The 19,190-nt window shown below is 49.7% G+C and overlaps 1 protein-coding gene across 1 annotated transcript in view; it reads right to left on the bottom strand.

Moving 5' to 3' along the window:
• Positions 1 to 1,226: 1,226 nt before the first annotated feature.
• The window catches only part of SLC7A14 (solute carrier family 7 member 14), a 29,653-nt gene continuing 11,689 nt past the window's right edge, over positions 1,227 to 19,190 (bottom strand). Inside the window, exons 3-9 of the mRNA XM_030456111.1 lie at positions 16,990 to 17,389; positions 12,095 to 12,331; positions 11,152 to 11,369; positions 9,183 to 9,329; positions 7,976 to 8,184; positions 6,601 to 7,478; positions 1,227 to 5,354 (exon numbers count right to left, since the gene is read on the bottom strand). Coding sequence (XP_030311971.1) covers positions 5,032 to 5,354; positions 6,601 to 7,478; positions 7,976 to 8,184; positions 9,183 to 9,329; positions 11,152 to 11,369; positions 12,095 to 12,331; positions 16,990 to 17,293 — 2,316 coding nt within the window. The 5' untranslated portion in view covers positions 17,294 to 17,389 and the 3' untranslated portion in view covers positions 1,227 to 5,031. The remainder of the gene's footprint in view (positions 5,355 to 6,600; positions 7,479 to 7,975; positions 8,185 to 9,182; positions 9,330 to 11,151; positions 11,370 to 12,094; positions 12,332 to 16,989; positions 17,390 to 19,190) is intronic.

The following is a 19,190-nucleotide window of genomic DNA, read 5'->3' as shown; positions in this document are numbered from 1 at the left end:
ACCTGACAAGGAATGAGCCCTGCCAGGCAGTGCTTATGAGGGGTATTTTTTGTGGTTTGTTTTTTTTGTGGTTTTTTTTGTTTGGTTTGGGTGTTTTTTTTTTGTTTGTTTGTTTGGTTTTTTTGGGCTTTTGTTTGTTTTTTGTTGTTTTGTTTTTTTTTTTCTGCTTCCCACACCCTTGGGCTGCATCTCAGCACCTTCAGGCAGGTGGGACAGGGTGGGACTGATGCTGGGGCTCTGCTGGCCCTGCCCACAGTCACAGCTTACCGACAGCCCACCCCAAATCCAACCCTTCAAAGGCCTCAGAGGAAGGAAGAAGCTTTATTTCAGGGAAGGGAATTCGAATCCAAACAAAGCATAACAAGCTCAGAGCAGCTGTGGTGCAAGCAGACATCTGCAGCGGTGGGGTGTGAGGAGAAGGGGCCAAGAATGGGACAGGATATTAGTGCTGGCACTGCAGAGGAGAAGTGTTTGGAGGAAGCACAAAGAAACATTAAATGTTTCCAGTTTTTACAGGATCAAAGCTCAAATACCTGCTCTGAGCCCTCCCAAAACACCCCTCTCCCCTGTGGTGCTCTCCTGGGTGGGGTTGGCCACGGCGCTGTTGGCTCTTGAAGGCTTTTGGTGTTTGTTTGCTGCCCCAAAGCCTCAAAATAGTCTCAAATATAACTCTCCTGAAGGGAAAAACTGCTCCAGGCTGTGCCTGATATCAGCTGAGGAGTGATGGGAGTGAGCTCTGGTGGTCACTGGCCTGGAGGTGGCCACCCATGACCCAGTGGAGCTCCACCAGCCCTGGAAGCCCTTCCAGAGCCAGGAAAACAAAAGGGGCAGGAATAACAGGAGGGAGCCCATGGGGTCACTGGTGACCCTGAGCATCATGAAGGGTGACTGTGGCCTCACAGGTGATGTCTGCATCCACACCAGGAAGATGTTGATGCTCACTGGGGCTTCCCACCTCAATTGTCAACCTGTGCTTGTTGGGTTTAGGTTTTCTGGGTTTTTTTGTTTTGTTTTGTTTTTCTGTTATTTTTTAATTGTGTAAACTGATAACCATCTTTTTTTCACAGCAGTGCAAGTGAATACCAAAGTCAGCCCATTAAATAGGATCTTCTGCAAAGGACATTTTGAAACACTTAAGGCAAGATTTGTTCATCTCTGGCTTCAGTTTAACACTGAAAAAAAATGTCAGACCTTCAGGTACTGATTGGCTTAACAAAATTTATGTGGGAAATTTTTTATTTTAATTTTTTTTGTTTTAATCTTTCATTTAAAAGATTTACATTACTATGGAAACTGATACTAAGACACATTTATCTCTGGCTTTCTTTAAAAATCCATTAGTTCCAGTCTTGAGTTTTAAATGTAAAGGCACACCATAAAGCTTTATGCATTTATTAAAATATACAGATTTTGGTAAAGTTAGATTTTTTTTTTCCTTAGTATCTTGATTTTATATATATATATATTTATATTATATGTATAGTTGTCAACAACACAATCATATGAAAATGAAAATCACTCCATAACATATTTGGGTATTTTTTTTCTTCCTCATGACACACTACAAGACCCCATTGCACAATGCACCAATGGGCTTTTTGGAAACCACAAAAAAATTGAATAAATTAATAGAACAATTTTTTTTTCTTTTTTTAAACAAATACACCAACTTCATACCAGAACTGCAGAGAATAGTTACACCAGAAAGGACCATTTGAAAAAAAAACCAAACAAAAACCCAAAAAACCAAACCCCAAAATAAAACAAACAAACAAAAAGCAAGGTACACATCAAAAAGACTGAACAAAACGAAGTGAAGGTCATTTACAAGCTGGATTTACAACATCCCACCTTGTTCTGGGGGTGTGGAGGATGCTGGCGAGCTGGGCCTTGTACCGAGTGGTTGTAACTGTGTGGAGTGAATATGTGGAGGGGCTGAGATCTCCTCGAGTGGGTCTGGAAGATCTGAGGTATTGATGCTCCATCCATGTCATGTTTTGGGCCCCCAGGAGAGGGCCCAGGCAGGCAGGGAGGGCTGTGTGTCTCTCACTGGTGGTGGTTGGGGGGTGACCCAGCTCTGCCTGTGTCCTCCTGGTGAGAGAGGGGTATGAAGTGGGAAAGCTGCATTTTGGGGTTACAGGAGAACAACCCACACCTCCTCCCAGCCTCTGGAATCAACTCCAGGGCCATGCTGGGAGATGATGGATTTGCCTGAACACTTTGGTCTTTGCTCCTTTTGCTTGTGCACATCCAAGACCCCATTGCCCACAGCAAGGGAAAGAGCACAAGGCTCCATATGGAGGCAAGATCCATGTGTCCCATAGGCATTGCTGCTTGGAGCAGGGTGGGGGGGACCCAGGCAAGACCCAGCCTGTGTCTCATCTGCCTTCTCCTGAGGCTCCTTCATTAGGTGGGATGTGGTGGGCTGGGTAGGAGGGCACAGATCCCACCTGTGACCACTGTGAGGGCTGTGGGCAGCCTGTCCACACCAGGTGGTGCTGTGGAATCAAATGCTGACAGTCCTGGGGATGTGGCACAGCTGTGCTGCCCATGGGGAAGGGAAGGAGGGTGGGGTGAAGAACAGGAACAAGAGCAGTAGAAGGGCTTCACTTGATGGATGTCCAACAGAGAGGTTCCCAAAGGGGTCAAGCCCTCCTTGAATGAGATGATGGCATAACCAGAGCATATGTGAGCACAGACATGGGCACTGGGAACTGCTCCAGAGCCAGAGATTAAGGCTGCAAAAGGAGTGACAGGGTACTTCGGCACGAGTTTGTGGTTCAGCAGAGGCCTAAACACAGTGTGGAAGCAGGATGAAGATGATGACCCCAGATGTGGTACAGTGCAAGAGCTGGTAGGAAAAGAGCCTCAGTCTTTCTCCCTAAAAAGGCGAAGCCAGGCCTGCGAGGTGCCATCTCACTTGGGTACTTCTAAGGCGTCGAGGACAAGAGCAGCCAAGCCTGGGTCACCTTCTCCAGAGGGTCTCAGCCCTGCCAGGAAGGTTTCCTGAGCTGTCCCATGAGCCATGCACATGGCAGCTTCTTGGTGGGACAAACTTGGGATTTCTGCTGGTAGGAGGGTGGTCAGGGTGGGCAGCAGTTGGGGATGCCAGAGCAAAGCTTATAGGTCCTTTGGCCAAATTCTCACTCCCATCCTGAAGCCCTTCATAAGAGGCCAAAACTTCCCTTGGCTTGCCTGGGGCTCTCTGGGTTAAAGTCTGCAGAACTGGATGTTCTTCTCCACTTGGTCAAAGGACTGTGTTTTGTGACTGTCTGGGGCAGACACTGCAGGTGGGAAACATTCAGAACCTCACCCTTGAACCTTGGGAGTGATCAGGATGGGTCCAGGCACCCTCTGCACCAGCAGCCCACTTGCCAGCAAAGGGTGCCAGGGGGCTGGACTGTGTTCACAGCATCATACACTGGAAATCATTCTTCATGTCCCCCACTGATGTTAAATTTCCCCCTGGGGTGCCAGCAGCAGCCTCTGGCCCTGGAGCTTGGTCTGGGGTCCCACAGAGATGGATCTGGCAGCAGCCCTTGGCAGCTGGGAGCAGGATGGGTGTTGCTGTCTGATGAGGCCCTTCCTGGGTGATTATTTGTTATTTATTCAAAATGATGTTCTCTTTCTTGTGGTGAGGACACTGGTGATGGGGAATGTGACAGCTCTGCTGGGGACCAGGACCATGCTCTGCCAAACCAGAGGGTTTATTTATGAGCAGCACCCATCTGCAGAGCCCTCTGCCCTGCCAGCCACCAGCTCCATTTGGTTTCAAATTGAAATACAGAAAGGTACAGAATGAGAAGCACAATTCTTTAGTGTGAGGGTGGTGAGACACTGGCCCAGGCTGCCCAGGAAAGCTGTGGAGATGTGGCTCCCCCATCCTGGGAGTGTTGAAGCCCAGGTTGATGGGTTTAGGAGCAACCTGGTCTAGTGGGAGGTGTCGCTGCTCATGGCAGAGGATTGGGACAAGATGATCCTTAAGGTCCCTTCCAACTCAAACCAGGGAGATTCCAGTAGCTGTGTCCTCTCCAGTTGCCAAATGTGGCCCAGCCTTGCCAAGGTGTGGCTGACCCATGGATGTTGCTATTTCCTGGGGACACAGACACAGCCCTGAATCCACGATGCCAGAGCAAGGGCTGGAATGTGCCACCACAGTGAGGGAAATACAGAACAGTTATTTTTGTTCAAGACAACGTGGTGGAGTTAGTACTCAGCCTGTGATGCTCAGAGGAACAGCCTGGGGTCCTCACTGACCAATTGCACAAGGTGGGTTAAGTCAAGTGTGGTCACAGCAAGGTCCCAGAAATGGGACCAGGCTTCCCAAAACATGTTTGGGATGTTCGACCATGCTGGGATTTCAAGATTTGGTTGAGACATAGACTACTTCTGAATCCCAGTATTTGGGATGCTTGGATTCAGGCTGTGGGGACGGACAGAGAGGTCACACTGCTGTGTGAGGGGACTTGTGTGATTGGACCGATATCCCTGGATCCATCCTTTAGCTACCCCCTTGAGAGAGGTTTGTCCATCTCCATTTTCTACCTACTCACCCACCAGTCCCTCTGGATCAGCTGGGACTTCTAAGGTGGTTCAAAAAAAAAAAAAAAGCACACATGCCAAGCAAGTGCCAAAAATGTAAGGGTGACATCCCCCCACTGTGGCCATCAAGAGGACATTCCCCAGGGATGTTTCATCCCCTTGGGTAGCTCCTTCCACCTCTCAACAAATGCCTCCCAGTTTGGCACATCTCCCATTCCACCACCTCCACGGGTGCAGCCAGTGCCGGGAGAGCAACCAGTGCCAGGGGATCAGCTGGTGTTCACCAGAGTGGGACCCAACTGATGGAGGGAGCCACAATGGGCCACGGGTGTGTTTGGTTCGGGGTCAACGGCAACTGCAGAGTGTGTCCCGAGGACCAGAGGTGAGCAGGGTGGTGGTGGAGGAGCTGGGGAGGATGAGATGGGGTGAGGGAGCCACAGGGACCCTTCCTAATTGTCTGGGCAGTGTGGCACCCCACTGCCCATCCCACTACTCGGGTGAGTAGTCCAACTCATCATTGGCAATGAGAGCTTCCGAGGGTGGTTTGTGCCTGCCTTTGCTTTTCGACCTGCTACTTGTCCGATGGCTTTCCTTCTCCCCTGCCATTTGCTGGTATGAGAAGCTCTTGTCCTCAGAGGGACCCCAGCCTGGGTAGTCCTCACCCTCATTGGCATAGGAGAAGCCATCATCCACGGAGAAGGGGTCAACGTCCACATCATAGCGCTGGTAGGTGCTCTGGTGGAGGGCTTCCTCCCGGGCACTGATTTCCAGGGTGCTGTTCCACATCCCGTAGCCAAAGTAGATGAGCAGACCTGTGAGAAGGAGAGGGTTGGACCCCAACAACAAGCACCAGCCCAGCAACCCCAGCTAAAACATTGCTATGAACACCACGTGCCCCCAGATGGCACCTGCTCCCCAAAACCTACATCAGGATGGGATGGGGCTCCAGCCCAGTTCACCACCAACCTCCTCCCACCCAGCACCAGGCTGGTGCCAGCTGGTGAGGGTGAAGACTGTGTAAATACACCCATAATTTTTCAGCCAGTGTATGCTGTAGTTGATGTCTGCTCTTCAACCCCCTTGGGTTTTTGGGCTGCCAGCTGTGACATGAGGGTTGTGTGTCTTAATGTCAGCTGGGATCACTCCTGGACTCCTGTGACTGGGCCATCTGCAGCTTTGGTGGGACAGCAGCTCCCAGTAGAGCTGAGGAGGATCCCAAGAACTGAGCCTGGATCTCCATCCTGTTACCCTCCCCACTACCCTTTTCTCTCTGGAGTTTTCTGATGATCTCAGTCTCTCTCCTGCTGGTGCTCACAGCCACACGTGCCGCAGAGTTGTCAGGATGAGTGTATTTGGTATTAAAACAGCTCTGAAATCCTGTTCTCCTCCCCTCAGGGGCTTCATTTCATTTTCTCCTTCGAGCCTGACCTGATCTCCCCTTCCAGCACCAATGCTTCCCCGAGAAGCAAATGTACCTGGAGGGATTCTGGGATTAACCCACCCTAGACATGATCCTGGAGAACCCCAGACTTCTCCACGTGCCACAGACCATGGAAACTGAGTGTGTGTTAAATTCATGTGGCAGGACAGCACATCTCTGACAGAAAAAACAATGGGATGTGCCCCCCACCATCCCCAGCAGGTGAGCAGCCATGGATGGGGCTGGTGGAGACCATCACACATTAATGGAGTGTTTTAATTGACTTGTTGCCATTGCTGGCAGCTGAAGAGGTGTCAGATGTACCTGCAGGAGAAAGTTTTGAATTACCAGGGATTAAGCTAATGCTTTGGAGTCATCTTTGCTTCCAGGTAGAAGGCTTTACCCTGGATCTGTAGCTTCACCTATTGCTTTGAGGGCCAAAAAAGCCCTGATTATGTTTTCTCCAGCCCAAAGGGTGCATGTGGAAGCTACTGCCCAATGGCTCAGCTTGGGGCTGGGGGGCTCTCAGAGATGGAGCTTTGCTACAGGGACTCAGCCACGCAGGGCTGACTCATCCTTTCAAAAGTGTCAGTTTAAAAAAAAAAAAAAAAATTAAAATACACGAATCTGGGACTCACCCACAAAACACCAGACGGCGAATCGGATCCATGTAACTGTGGAGAGCTTCAGCATGAGATAAATATTCACCAGCATAGCAAAGGCAGGGACGAAGGGCAGACAAGGTGCCATGTAGGGCAGCTTCTTGGGGTTTTCTGGCTGCTGCAAGATGACAAACACCAGCACAACAATCAGCAGGATCATCAGCACGACGAGAAGCACAGCCCACCAGCTCTGCTCCGAGATGTAGTCTGCCCCGAAAATGATGAAGGAGCAGAAGATGAACATCAGGACGAAGAGCAGGAGGACACAGGTGGTGACCGTGTGGCCGGTGGCTGCCGTGGGACGGTCCATTTTCCCTGGCAGTCCCAGGTGAATCCTCATGGTGTAGTAACGAGGGCCAATCAACTTCTTCAGCTTGATGAGGTAGATGTTCTCTGACTCATCCGCCTCTATCCCCGAGGTCATGTCCACCGTGCCATAATTGGGATGATTCACGTTGTAGGTGGATTTATCAGATTTCCCAATTAGCATCTCATTATCCCCCAGAGATGGCAGATTTTTTGCCCCGCAGGTGTTTGTTGGGGGGCCAGCAAACTCTTCTCCTTCACTCCCTGGGGAGCAAGCTTCCTTCTCACAGTCAGCCAGGATGCCCTCCTTCTTCTTGGTGTGCTCCTCGGAGAGGAATTTGACAAAGCCATCGATGTCACTCTCGGGTTGGTATCGGAGGAGCAGGACACAGACTGAGACCAAGGTGTAGGCGAGCAGGGTGCCAATGGACATCATTTCTATCAGGTCCCTCAGGCTGACCAGCAAGGAGAGCAGTGCTGCGAGGAACCCCGAGACAATACAAGCCACCACGGGAGTTTCCGTGTAAGAACTGACATGGGACAAAAATCTGGAGCATGGAAAGAGTTGCAGAAGGTTAAAATTGCAGAGGGCAGCAGCTCCCTGGTACAGGAACTTAATCAGCTGGAGGGCCCAGGCTCAGAGCTGTGACCCCTTCAGCTTTTGGTGCCTTTTGGTGCAGGCAGCAGGAGATACTGGAAATACTGCTGAGACTGGCTCTGGAGTTAGACCTAGGTCTAACCAGCTCTGAAATGGGCACTGAGACACGTTCAAGTAAATGTCAAGATTTTATGCATATTAGCTGCTCTCCTTTGCAAGGGACTCTTGAGTTAAATGCTCATCCTCCCACGAGCTGAATCTCCAGGTACCAGCACCAAATGAAAAACCTTTCCCTAGAGCTCTCTTTTTCCCCCCCCAGGATTTTGCTTTGGTGGGTGCCCGCAGCTCCCTTCACAGTGGCACCAGGCAGTCCCCATCCCTCCCAGCACAATTCCCCTCTGGGTCCCACAGTGAACCAAAATAAATGCCAGCACTGGCATGACTGACCTGAAGAGCAGCCCGTCACCAGCCATGGCATAAATGACTCTTGGCATGGGGAAGAGGGAGCCCAGCAAGCTGACAGTCAGCCCAGCCACAGACCCAATGGCAACGATGAACTTGGCTGCGTAGAAGCCGTGGGCCACAAACATTTCCATCAGTGGGGACTCGGTGTCGATGGCATCGTAGGGCACCATCAGTGTGAGGATGATGCTCACCTGGGGAAGGTGAGAGGAAGCAGGACATGGGCGTCAGCTGGGGGCCTGCAGGGCACGGGGGCTGCTTCTCAAAGGTGGAAAAGCAAAAAATTTCAAGTTTGATTGGGGTTATATCCCTATGTCCCCTGTGGAAGGGAGGTAAGATGCTAAAGATAAGGACTCTGAAGGCAACACCTGGAACCTGGCTGGGGTGGTGAGGGTGTTACTGACATGGTGGGGTCAGTAACACTGGCATTGGCCACGTTCCTGTCTGGGCTCAGCAGTGCTGGACTCATGCACTCCCCATGGGCCAAGCCCAAACCCAAGATGGCATCACCTGGGGCAACACTCTGATCCTGTTTGGGGCAACAGTCTGATCCTATTTGAGCCAAAAAGGTTTTGAAGGAAGCTTGCTGTGATGCAGGAGAGGCAGTGGGTGAGTTTCTTTGAATGGATAAGAACAGTATTATTCCTTCTTTGTGACTCAGTTTTGCTCTTTCACAGGGAAAATCTCCCAGTACAGATATGCATTTACTGGGGTGCAGACCAGCTGGATCTCTCCCTGGGCCTCCCTGGGCCATCCCTGCCCACCATCTCATAACTTGGACCCTCTCACATATCTCCAGCAGAGTCAGTGCTACTTTTCCCAAAACTGTGGAGAAAGGTTCCTGCCATGCTGCTGCTCCTTCAGCTTTGCTGCATTTCTGGATGCAAAAGCTATAGATAGGGATAAGGGAAAAAAATATCTGCAACCATCTCCCTGCAGCCAGCAGAGGGATCTCTGCAGGAGCCTGGGGACGAAATGGGTTGGGGCCAAGGGGAGCCTGGGCAGGATGTCATAGGGCAACACAGATGATGTCCCAGTTCCCACCAAAGAAGTCCCCTTGTCCCTGGGTCAGACTGGCACTCTGGCTCATGGGGAGGGGAGATGCCTGGATAGGATATACTGCATATATTATTTGTATGGCATTTATATACATATTTCACTGTACATTTAGGTATCTCTAGCTGGTACTTACAGACACATAAGCTGTCAGGCACATGACGAGCGAGGCTGTGATGGCGTAGGGGATGGAGGTGTTGGGATTCTTTGCTTCTTCTCCTGTGGTTGCAATGATGTCAAAGCCAATGAAGGCATAGAAACAGGTCGCAGCCCCTTTGAGCACCTGAGTGGAGGATGGAGTATCTGAGCACCCAGCCAGGGTGAGGGAACCCAAGCAAAAATGAAAGAACCCAGTTCTGCCCTGCCTGAGCTACAGGCTGAGCGAGGCACATCACGGGGTGTACATGTCAGGTGGGGTGTTCCCATCTGGGGTCTGACCCTGGGAACATCCAGAACGCAGTGGTTTGGTGTAGGGAGAAGATGTCAACGTGTGGCCCCAGTCAGTGGGGGTATCTGCACCTCCCTCGTGGTGCACCAGAAACCTGTGCAGTGCCCGGATCTGCTGGGAGCTCCTGGCAGCCACAGAAGGTACAATTAACCAATTTTAGGTTTGTTTTCACAACCCTCCACCCCAAATCCATTCATATTAGTAGGGATTTGGAGCATGTTTACACGTTCCCTCTTAGCAAGATGTGGCAGCAAAGCCTGTTAGCAGAGAGCAGCAGCACTCAGATGTGCACTGCTTTCCAAACACCCTCTGTTTGCCTTGGAACCCACAGCCAGGTTAGGAGCACACGTTGGAGCACTTGGATGAGGAATTATTTGTACTGTTTAGTTATTTTTTCTAATGGGATTTAAAAGAACCCAACAAAGCTAACAGTATTAGCAAAGACATTTACAGGAAAGAAGAACTGGAGCAGGTTAAAGGCTCTGGGGCTGTGAGGGGGATAATTTGCAGCTGTAAATCCCACAGGTACACGTAGGTAGGTGGGTACCACCCTCATGTCTGTCAGCTCAGCTGCCTGGTGATGGAGCACATGGTAAAATTCACCTCAGCAAATAAAGTCTCCCCTATGGTCCTTGGGAATCTCATGCTTGGGCTGTGGTGGATTTACTCTTGCAAACAATTTGGGAGACAAGCAGCCTACTGCAAATAATGGAAAGACCTTATGGGTTTGATGTGGTTTGGATATTTATCTCATAAAACTACATTTTTTAAATTTTTTTTTTTTTTTTACCAGGAGATATTTGGTGAGCTGAAGTGGAGCTTCCTCCTTTTCAACCCTATTGCATGGCATAAAAGCACAATCCTCTGCTCTCAAATGATCCTCAGTGCTCTCCTCCTCCTGGTTCTTCTCTATCAGAAAGGTATTGATTTACTGAAGAGGTGCAGGGATGGCAGCTTGGGACCCTTTCAATAACCAAGATTCTTGGTTTACTTTACTTTCTTGCTTATTTTTCTGCATGAAACCCCGACGGAGTTAAGCACTGTAAATCTGAGAAATTATCTTGGGCTTAGGCCAGCTGAGATATTTTCAGTCTCTGTTCATCCTTGGATAAAAACCAGTGCAAGCAAGTTAAAAAAGCCAAATATATCCAAATTCTCAGTAAGCTTTGAAGGAACATCCATAAAATAGGTACTGGCAGGTGGCATTATGAAGTCCTCAAAACAAATGCTTGAGAACATTGGTGTTGAAAAGAAGCCAACACAAGTATCTCCCCCTCAGCAGAGGCAGAGCCAGCACCTCCTGAGCACCCTGTCTCAGATGGCCCCTGTGTTTTGCTTCATTGCAGGGCAAATCAGAGTCTACTTTCCTAGTGTCTACTTTCCCCTGGAGTTTGGCTCTCTAGAAGAACATTTTGGACACCTTCTGGGTTTATTCTCATCTATGGGTAAAGCATTGTCAAAGCCTTTGGGTTTGGTGGAGTGAGGAGGTCTGGATCCAGGCCTGAGGGGATGGAAATTGGGGGTCCCTAGCCAAAGCACAGGTGGGTTTAGCAGGGTGCAGTGGAAATAGGGCACATAAACCATGAGCAAAGCTGAGTGGGTGGCAGGTGGGTGCCACCCCTTACGTGCTGCGAGTTCCTCAAGTCCCCAGACTTACCCCCGGCCATCCAAAGGGCAGGAATTGCCCTTCAGCCCAGTTGTCACCTTTGACATAGAAGAGCCCAGCAATCATGATGAAGATCCAGACTGCCAGGTTAATGACATTGAGCACGTTGTTCATCCCCACAGAGTTCTTCACCCCCATGGCCACGACGATGGTGACAATGACAGCGATGACCAGAGCAAGGAGGTCAGGGTATGACTCCTCTCCTTTCCCTGAGTAAGAGAAAAGAGGCTGTGGAAGCATCTCCCAGAACTCCATGGGAGCTTTAAAAAATGCTTTTCAGACTCTGAGGCTTTGCAGATCTCCCTGACCTCTCTGCAGAGGTGGTCTCCAGACACCTCTGCCTCCTCCAGCTGAAGTTGTTTTGTTAAGGGGATAAATCTTGATGCCTCAAGGCACTGTTAGGAGTTTTGAGAAGGCAGCAAATGAGCTTGCATAATGTGTATATGCCAAATGCTAATTAAAAATCAAGCAGACATTAAGTTTTCACGGAACAGCTAGAGGACAGCTAGGTGTTTCACTTACTGGTAAGAACCATGGAGTGCTGCTGGAGCTGCTGGGCATGTAGGAGCACCACAGGACTGAGTTTCTCCATGGCAGTACTGCAGGCATCAGCCTGGAATCCCTAATGAAGGCTCCATGTGTGCTTTAAGGGGATGGAATAGGGTGCTTGCACTGTGTGCAGTGATCCTCTGCTCTTTTTAGGCTCTGATACTCAAATAATTTTTCCTTTTACTGCTTATTCTGCTAAACTTCAGCTCATCCCAAAGGGGCTCAAAGGATCCTGTATCCCATCTATGAACCCAACATCAAAGGCAAAGTACCCGAGGCAGACGGATGGTAGATAAAGCCTAACATCCATGTCTGCCTTCTGAACGAGCTTCCAATTACTTTTCAGGCCCTAATTAACAGAGGCAGCCAGGGGGGTAGGATGTACCTAATCCATTCAAGGTGCCCACGCTGCTGATCATCCAGCGGCTGATGGTGTGGTTGGCCAAGGAGTCAAACATGCTGCTGAGGGCACTGGCACCTGCTGCTGTGCCTATCAGGTACTCCAGGATGAGGTTCCAGCCAATGAAGAAGGCCACAAACTCTCCCACTGTCACGTAGCTGTAGGTGTAGGCAGAGCCCGTGGTCTTGGGGACCCTCACGCCAAACTCGGCGTAACAAACGCCTGTTTTGAGAAATAAAACATGAAGCAACATAAGGAAAATGTACTTGGAAAAGGAAAAAGGAAAACTGACTTGGTTTGTATGGAGGTGCCAGGACTGTGGTCATCATCAGAAAGCCAGAGATGTCACTGGGAGACTGTGGGGACCCTCCCTCCCCACAGTTTCTCAAAGCTGATGAAAAATGCATGTGGTCAGCAAAGGTAAGAGAGTCACAGATAACTTCAGGCCTAAATGATTGATGAAAGAGCTGCCCTGATGGGGACAAGTATCTGGTTTCTCTCTGGGATGGCTTTAAAAATCATATAATCTTTCTTGGAGGCAGCTCTGCTTTTTGCCAATGACAAGATAAGGCTTAAAGAGGATTGTTACTGATACAGAATGATAACAGCAAAGATATGAATATGTATCAAATATTTGAGTTTTCAATTACTCTGCCAGGATCCCAAAATAGAAGGGTGCTCTTTCACTGTGCATTGCCTACAGCAACACGTTGGGGATATCTGCAATTGGTATCAGCTTATATTAAGAAAGTTTTTTATCATAGCATGTAGCATCCAGTCTAGGGGACATGTGATGCCAGATCTGCCATCCCTCTCTGACTGCCACTGGCCACATGGGATGGCATTCACCAAACCCTTTGCTTTGTGGTGCTGCAAATCCTCCTTCAGAAATTGGGTTCACAGCTCTTTGCTCTCTGCTTAAAAATGAAGATGATATTATCATTTATTCAGGCACAGGTTTTATCTAGGTGCAGATAATATCACAGCTTATTAGGGGCAGATTTTACTTCTCTCATCTCTGCTGCATCAGAAATGCATCCTTGTTATGATGGTTATTATTAAGAATAAGATAAGATTATTGTACTGCAACCACATAACTAAACCCTGTTACTCAGTCAGTCCTTTGCAGCCCCAGCTTTTTGGGACCCCATTCCCTGGTCCCCAGAGGGATGCAGCTCTCTCAGTGCCCTTGCAGCCAGCCCAGCTCCAGGGTGGTGCTGGAGGCTGGGAACACCCTCCCTGCCTTGACTCTTGGAATTTGGAGACAGATTTCTTTTTCTTTTCCCTTTAATAGATTGCAGGTTTCTGCAGAAAACCAAGCAGCAGGGTGGCTGTTTGCTAGAGCAGATCTGATGCAGCAGAGCATTTCTGTTCCTTGGCTACCAGGTCTCCTGTGTGATTGCTGTGACAGTGATTGAGCTGGTCTGATTATACACTTATTGACATTATTCATAAGGACAGAAACACAGCTGAGCAGTTTGCCCCATGCCATTTTCCCATCTAAGATCCAGTCTGCAAGTTCTCATTTTTCAGACTTGGTTGTTCTCTCCATTCTCTGGTTTATCTTGGTTGGGGATGGGAGGTGAGACAGCCAGCAGCTTTCTGTACAGTACATGCACATGGGGCAGAGGTTTCTAACTTAGTGGTGTCTTGGGGTCCTTCGGGACACCCTCACCTGCCCAGGGGAGATTCTTGCTGGTAAGCAGTGCCTTGGTGAAGCAGGGGGAGGGACCACGAGGAACCTGCTGGCTTAAACCCCCAAACTCCAGCACTACAACAGCTGCTGGGCCACAAAACTGATGTCCTGAGGACCTGGTGCAAGCCCCCAGCTCAGCGCACCCTCTGGGCTCCTGCCTTGCTTTTGGTGTGCTGGGTGATGGAGGTTGTGATGTGGATGCTGAACTTCCCTTTTGGTGAGACATCCCATGGGGCACTGGCAGGATGGGAGTGATGTTTCAGGTGAAACAAGCCTCAAGCCTCAGGGGGGTAACACAGATGAATTCATGTTACCATGCAAGGAATCCAGAGGAACCATCTTTCCTTAAACAAGAGCAGCTGATTTATCAAGGCAGGTGCACAGCAAAATCTTATTTTCAGCCAGGCACAGAGCCAGTCCATTGTGTTTCGTGGTCACAGTGTGTGGGTATGCAAAAGGCAGCTCCATAAAGAAAGCTTCCTTAGAAAAAGGACTCCAGTTTCTCCATCACAGCCCATGACTGGCCACAGCTGGAGCCCATCATCCCAACCCTTGTCCTGGGGCACATGCTCAGCTCTCCCCTGCTCTCTTGTGTGCTCTGGCTGGGGCTTGAGCCTGCTTCTCCATGGGAACCAGGTAAGAACATGGTGATGTTCTCCAAAATTCTGTGGCTTGGTGCTGGAAATCCTTACCAAGGGTTGCTGGGGCTGCAGAGAAGCTCCTGTGGGAGAGTCTCTCCTTTTCTTGCTCAGCCTGGCACCAAAACCAGGCACCCCCACTGGTGACCATTGCTGGGGAGGACCTGACCCTCACCTGAGCTCCCAGTAAGGGTTTTTCACAGTGTGATCAACAAGGTTGGGTTATTTTAGGAGAGGAGATGATCAAAGGCTGGTGGAAAAAGCTGAGAAGAGGGCAGTGGGGCTGGGTGAGATGCAAGCAGCTGTTTGCTGAAAGGGGGTTTGTGATGGAGATGGGGTGAGAGAGGGGAATGCTAGTGGTGGCAGCTGGTGGGGACAGTCTACAGTGTCCCTTGTGCCAGAGGCTTTGTGGAGAGATGTTGGGCAAACCCTTCTGTTGGAGAGCTGGAGGTTTCAGTGAGAGAATGAAAGAGCTTGATTTAATTTATCAGTTATATCAATGACATTATGCCTGTAAGTAGCTGTGGTACTTAAACCTAGGGGCTGGCATGGCTGGAGTTTGTTGGGTGGATGAAATTAGAAAAATTCTTATCTGAATATTAACTGGGCTTGGGAGGGATTTAGGGATTTCCCACTGGTGTTGCCCAGGGGAACCGAATGGCTTCAAGGAATGGGATTTTATAGCCAAACCCCTTGTGACCTCACATCACAGGCAGTGGGATCTGACTCCCTGATCTTCAACAAATCAAGGTAACCTAGAGGGCCCACCTGGCTTTAAAAGTGTAAGAAACTCCTTAAAATCTGTCTGGGCACACTTGCCCAAGCTCAGGACCTGGTAGCCCAGGAGTAACCGTGATGCCAGAGCTGAAATTTCTTCCTCAGCATCCCTTCCCAGCCCCACATTGCTGTTACAAACAGCAGCAGCAGGGCTGACACGAGGAGCCTGTCAAAACACCCCAATCCTTCCCAAAATTCTGTCCCAGGCCTACAAAAGCAAGAGCAGATGAAAGCTGAGCGTGAAGCAGCTCCCAGGGGCCAAGGCAGGAGGAGTTCCCTGCTGTGGGGCAGGGCTGGCGTCTGGGGTGCAAAAGCCTCTTTTGGAGGACAGCAAGGTTTGTTTTTTTTAAATTTTATTTCAGATGAGCTCCACCCAGGCTGTGTTTGCTCTTGGTTTGGGTGGTGGGCAGTGAAATCCTCGCAGAGGGAAGGAAGGGGGTGGTGGGAAAGGCTGAAGCTGCTGATGGTATCACCTCAGTTAAAAAAAATGGGTGGTTTGGTGTCTTGGGATCTCAAATGTCACATATGGCACATGGGTGTCATAGCATGCTCTCAGCTCTTGTTCTGGGCCAGACCAATGGTAAATGTGTCCCAATGGCCTTGTCATTTGGGTCTCACTGGGGAGGAGGAGGCAGGATTGTCAGTGTGGTTGTACCCAGCTGGCATCACCAGGGGTTTCATAGAATCATAGAATAATTTGGGTTGGAAGGGAACTCTAAAGATCATCACCCCCTTGATGTCTTGCTCTGGGGGGAGCATGACACTTATCCCCAGGCTCGTGCCTCTGTGAGGGGGTAGGGGTTCAAACTTGCACAGACTTTGGTGGGATCTCCATGGAGCAGCCCCACAGCCTCCAGGGAAAGGACATGATGTGCTTCCACCCCCCTGCAAAATCCCAGAGACTTGAAAAGCTGAGCAGGGACATTTTGCTGCCTGTGCTGCTCCTGTCTTCTCTCAGAGCCCTTTGCCATTTACTCAGGCTTCCTCATCCAGCCCACAGATAAAAGCTGGCTACCAGACTGACACAGCATGCAAAGTCCTCTGAGCAGGGAACATCACATCAGCGTGTTAGCACTGATCTGGAAAGGACAAATGCCAGCAGTCCTGGCTCCATGTGGGAACTGCAGCTTGAGCCATATGCTCAGCTGGGTTCCTATGGAGGAGATGGAACTGACCAGCTTTTCACTAAAATACATCATTCCTCTCTCTCCACATTTGGGGTGTTTTTGTTTGTTTGGAAAGTCCAGAAGTTGATCCCGCATGAGTGGAAGCCAACAAAATCAACTCCAATACTAACTGAGGAATTGTTTAACTATCAGCAATGTCCCAGATGGCCCCCGTCCTACCCAAGCCACTGATATCTTTCCTGGTGGGACAGGAGGTCCCACAAGCCATGCTTAGCTCTCGCTCCAAGGCTGTGACTTGGCTGTGCTCTCTGCACAGGACACGTGATCCAAAACTCTCCTGGTGTTTTAAACTGTACTGACCACAGGATTCATCCTTGGGGAAGTTATCAACAGCTCACCAGGGATAATTGCATTTGGGTTCGGGCTTCCAGAACAATGCTTGGCCTGACATTTGGGCAGTGAGGGACTGTGCACCCCATAAGCTGGCTAAGCCTGGTGTGAAGGGGTGTTTTAGGTTGTGGGGAAGCTATCACCCAGTCATAGCTTGTGCTGCTGAGCGTGGGTCTTTCTAGGACCCAGGAATGGAGCCAGAGGAGGTAGGAGGTGGTGTGTTCCTCCCAGAACCCACCCCACATGACTCACCTGAGAGGATGGAGGCAACGGCAGCGATGATGAAGGAAACGATGACTCCCGGCCCCGCCATCTCCTTGGCCACTAGGCCAGACACCACGTACATGCCGGTGCCCACACAGCTCCCGACACCGAGGGAGATGAGGTCGAGGGTGGTGAGGACCTTGGCAAGCCTGGTGCCCTGGGTGGTGGCTGTCCCTGTGCCCTCCAGCATTGACTCCACAGGTTTGGTGCGCAGGACACGGGTGCGCAGGGCACGGCCCGCTGCCCCCCATGGCACCCGCCGAGGGTCCAGGCGTGAGAAGAAGCCACTCATGGCTGCTGATGGGCTCCACGGAGGTGGCTCAAGGGTCTTTTTGGCAACACCAGCTCAGGGCTGAGGCTGCATCTCCCTCCCGTGCTGGTGGACCAGCTGCAAGAGAAAGGAACACGTGTTTTAGCGGCAAGGGCAATGGGAGAGGAGGGATGTGCTCCAGGTGGAGGAACTGACAGGGGCCCTGAGCTGGTTCCTAGCTGGGCTCCGGGGCTGGAAGAGCCTTAGAGGCTGAGGGAAGATTTTGCAAAGTTTCTCTGGAGAAATCTCTTTGCTCCATCCCCATTCGACTTGTACAGCAGAGCTGCCCTGCTCCCTTTGGTCTCTGTTTGCATGGGTTTAAGCTCAGTTATCAATACAGCTCTGGGACATGATACCCTCCCAATGCCTCTTCCATGGCTTGGCTGCTACCAAAAGCAATGCTGGTTATATATAAGCACAAGGTGCTGGTGGCACTTGGTGAAGTCCAAGCATGGCAGCAGATCCAAGGAGCAGGGATGCTCCTGTTGGCACCACATGGCAGCCCAGCAGCCCCGTGCTGGGCCATGCAGGGACCTTCTGCAGGATGTTACTGTGCTTCACCCATGCCCCCAAAAAAGAGAATCTGGAACAAGAGCTTTGCTCCTGTGTTTGATGTGTGGAGAGCAGTGACCTCCTGTGCTGAGCTCAGCTGGCTGTGGCGCCTGGGCTCCATGAGCTGGCTCCTACAGGAGCTGGGGATCTTTTTGGTGCTACAGAAGTTGACTCCTACAGCTCTCTGGATATTCTGGTTGGGTTTTCTTTTTTCCATGCAACCCTCATCCCACTGAAGCCTAAAGGGGAATGCTTTAAAAGCGGGCTGCTCATTCAGGTGTGGTTAAAAAGAGTTCTTGGTGCAGTTTCTTCCTTCAATTTATCACTTAATTTTTGGTTATTTACATGCTCTTTTAGGGCTATATTTACTTTTTTTTCCCCTTCTAATTAAGAGTTGTTTTTCTGGAGTACTTGCAGCAAGCTTTGGGGACTGGCTCCTGGGGAGTTAAGGCAATCTGGGAGAGTTGCTCAGCAGCAGCTTTAAGACTGCCTTAAAATTGCCTTTTGACTCCAAATTGTGAGATTGTCTTAAAAATAATGAAATTATCTTGTTTTGCTCTTTCTCTGTGCTCTTTGACTTGAGTCATGCTTTCAAGAACTATTTAGCAACTGCCACTTTCCCTCCTCAATTTCTGCTGTTTTATAGCAAACTGCATAATTCTCAGGTGAGCTCCTGATACCAGCAGCAATGACCTCCTAGGGACATGGGAGGACTTCTTGACTGTCAGAAAAATAACCAGAATCAACAGTCTCTGAATGCTAATATAAGGGAAGACCAAAAAAGAGAAAAGTTTGTTGCATATGAATTTTACCCTGGCAGCTTCCTTCTTGCTGATACAGAAATATTTTTTTTTTTAAATTATTTTTATAATTGCCTTAAGACAAAACAATTCTTTTTCCATCTTTACATCCAAAACAAATTACATTGTGTCTACTCCAGCCTTGCGTTGCTGGAGTTTATTAAATAACACACAGCATCCATTTCATGTTTTGGTTGATTGCAGTTCAAATTGTGCTGCTTTTATTTTTTTTTTTCCCCTCCCTTGAGCAACCACAAGCTGAAAGGCTGGATGTTCTAGTGAGGAATAAAAATAAAAAGGGAAAATTGTTACTGCTCTTGAGCCAATGTGCATCTTTGGGTTGAGAATACAAACTGGGTTGCTCAAGGAATCAGTTAGATGGCTCATGGCATGGGCTGGGCTGCAGGGTAGGGTTTACTTTCTGGTTTAAATAAAGGTTTGTGTGTGAATGGGGCACCAGGCAGGATAAGGTTGAGCATCTCTTGGGGTAGGGTGGCTCTGCTTCACCAGGGCTATGGGGGGAAAGA

The sequence above is a fragment of the Calypte anna genome, chromosome 9 (genome assembly GCF_003957555.1).
Source record: "Calypte anna isolate BGI_N300 chromosome 9, bCalAnn1_v1.p, whole genome shotgun sequence".
Taxonomy (NCBI): Eukaryota; Metazoa; Chordata; class Aves; order Apodiformes; family Trochilidae; genus Calypte; species Calypte anna.
Note: the sequence above shows the minus strand (reverse complement) of the source record. Positions and strands in the feature narration are given on the sequence as shown.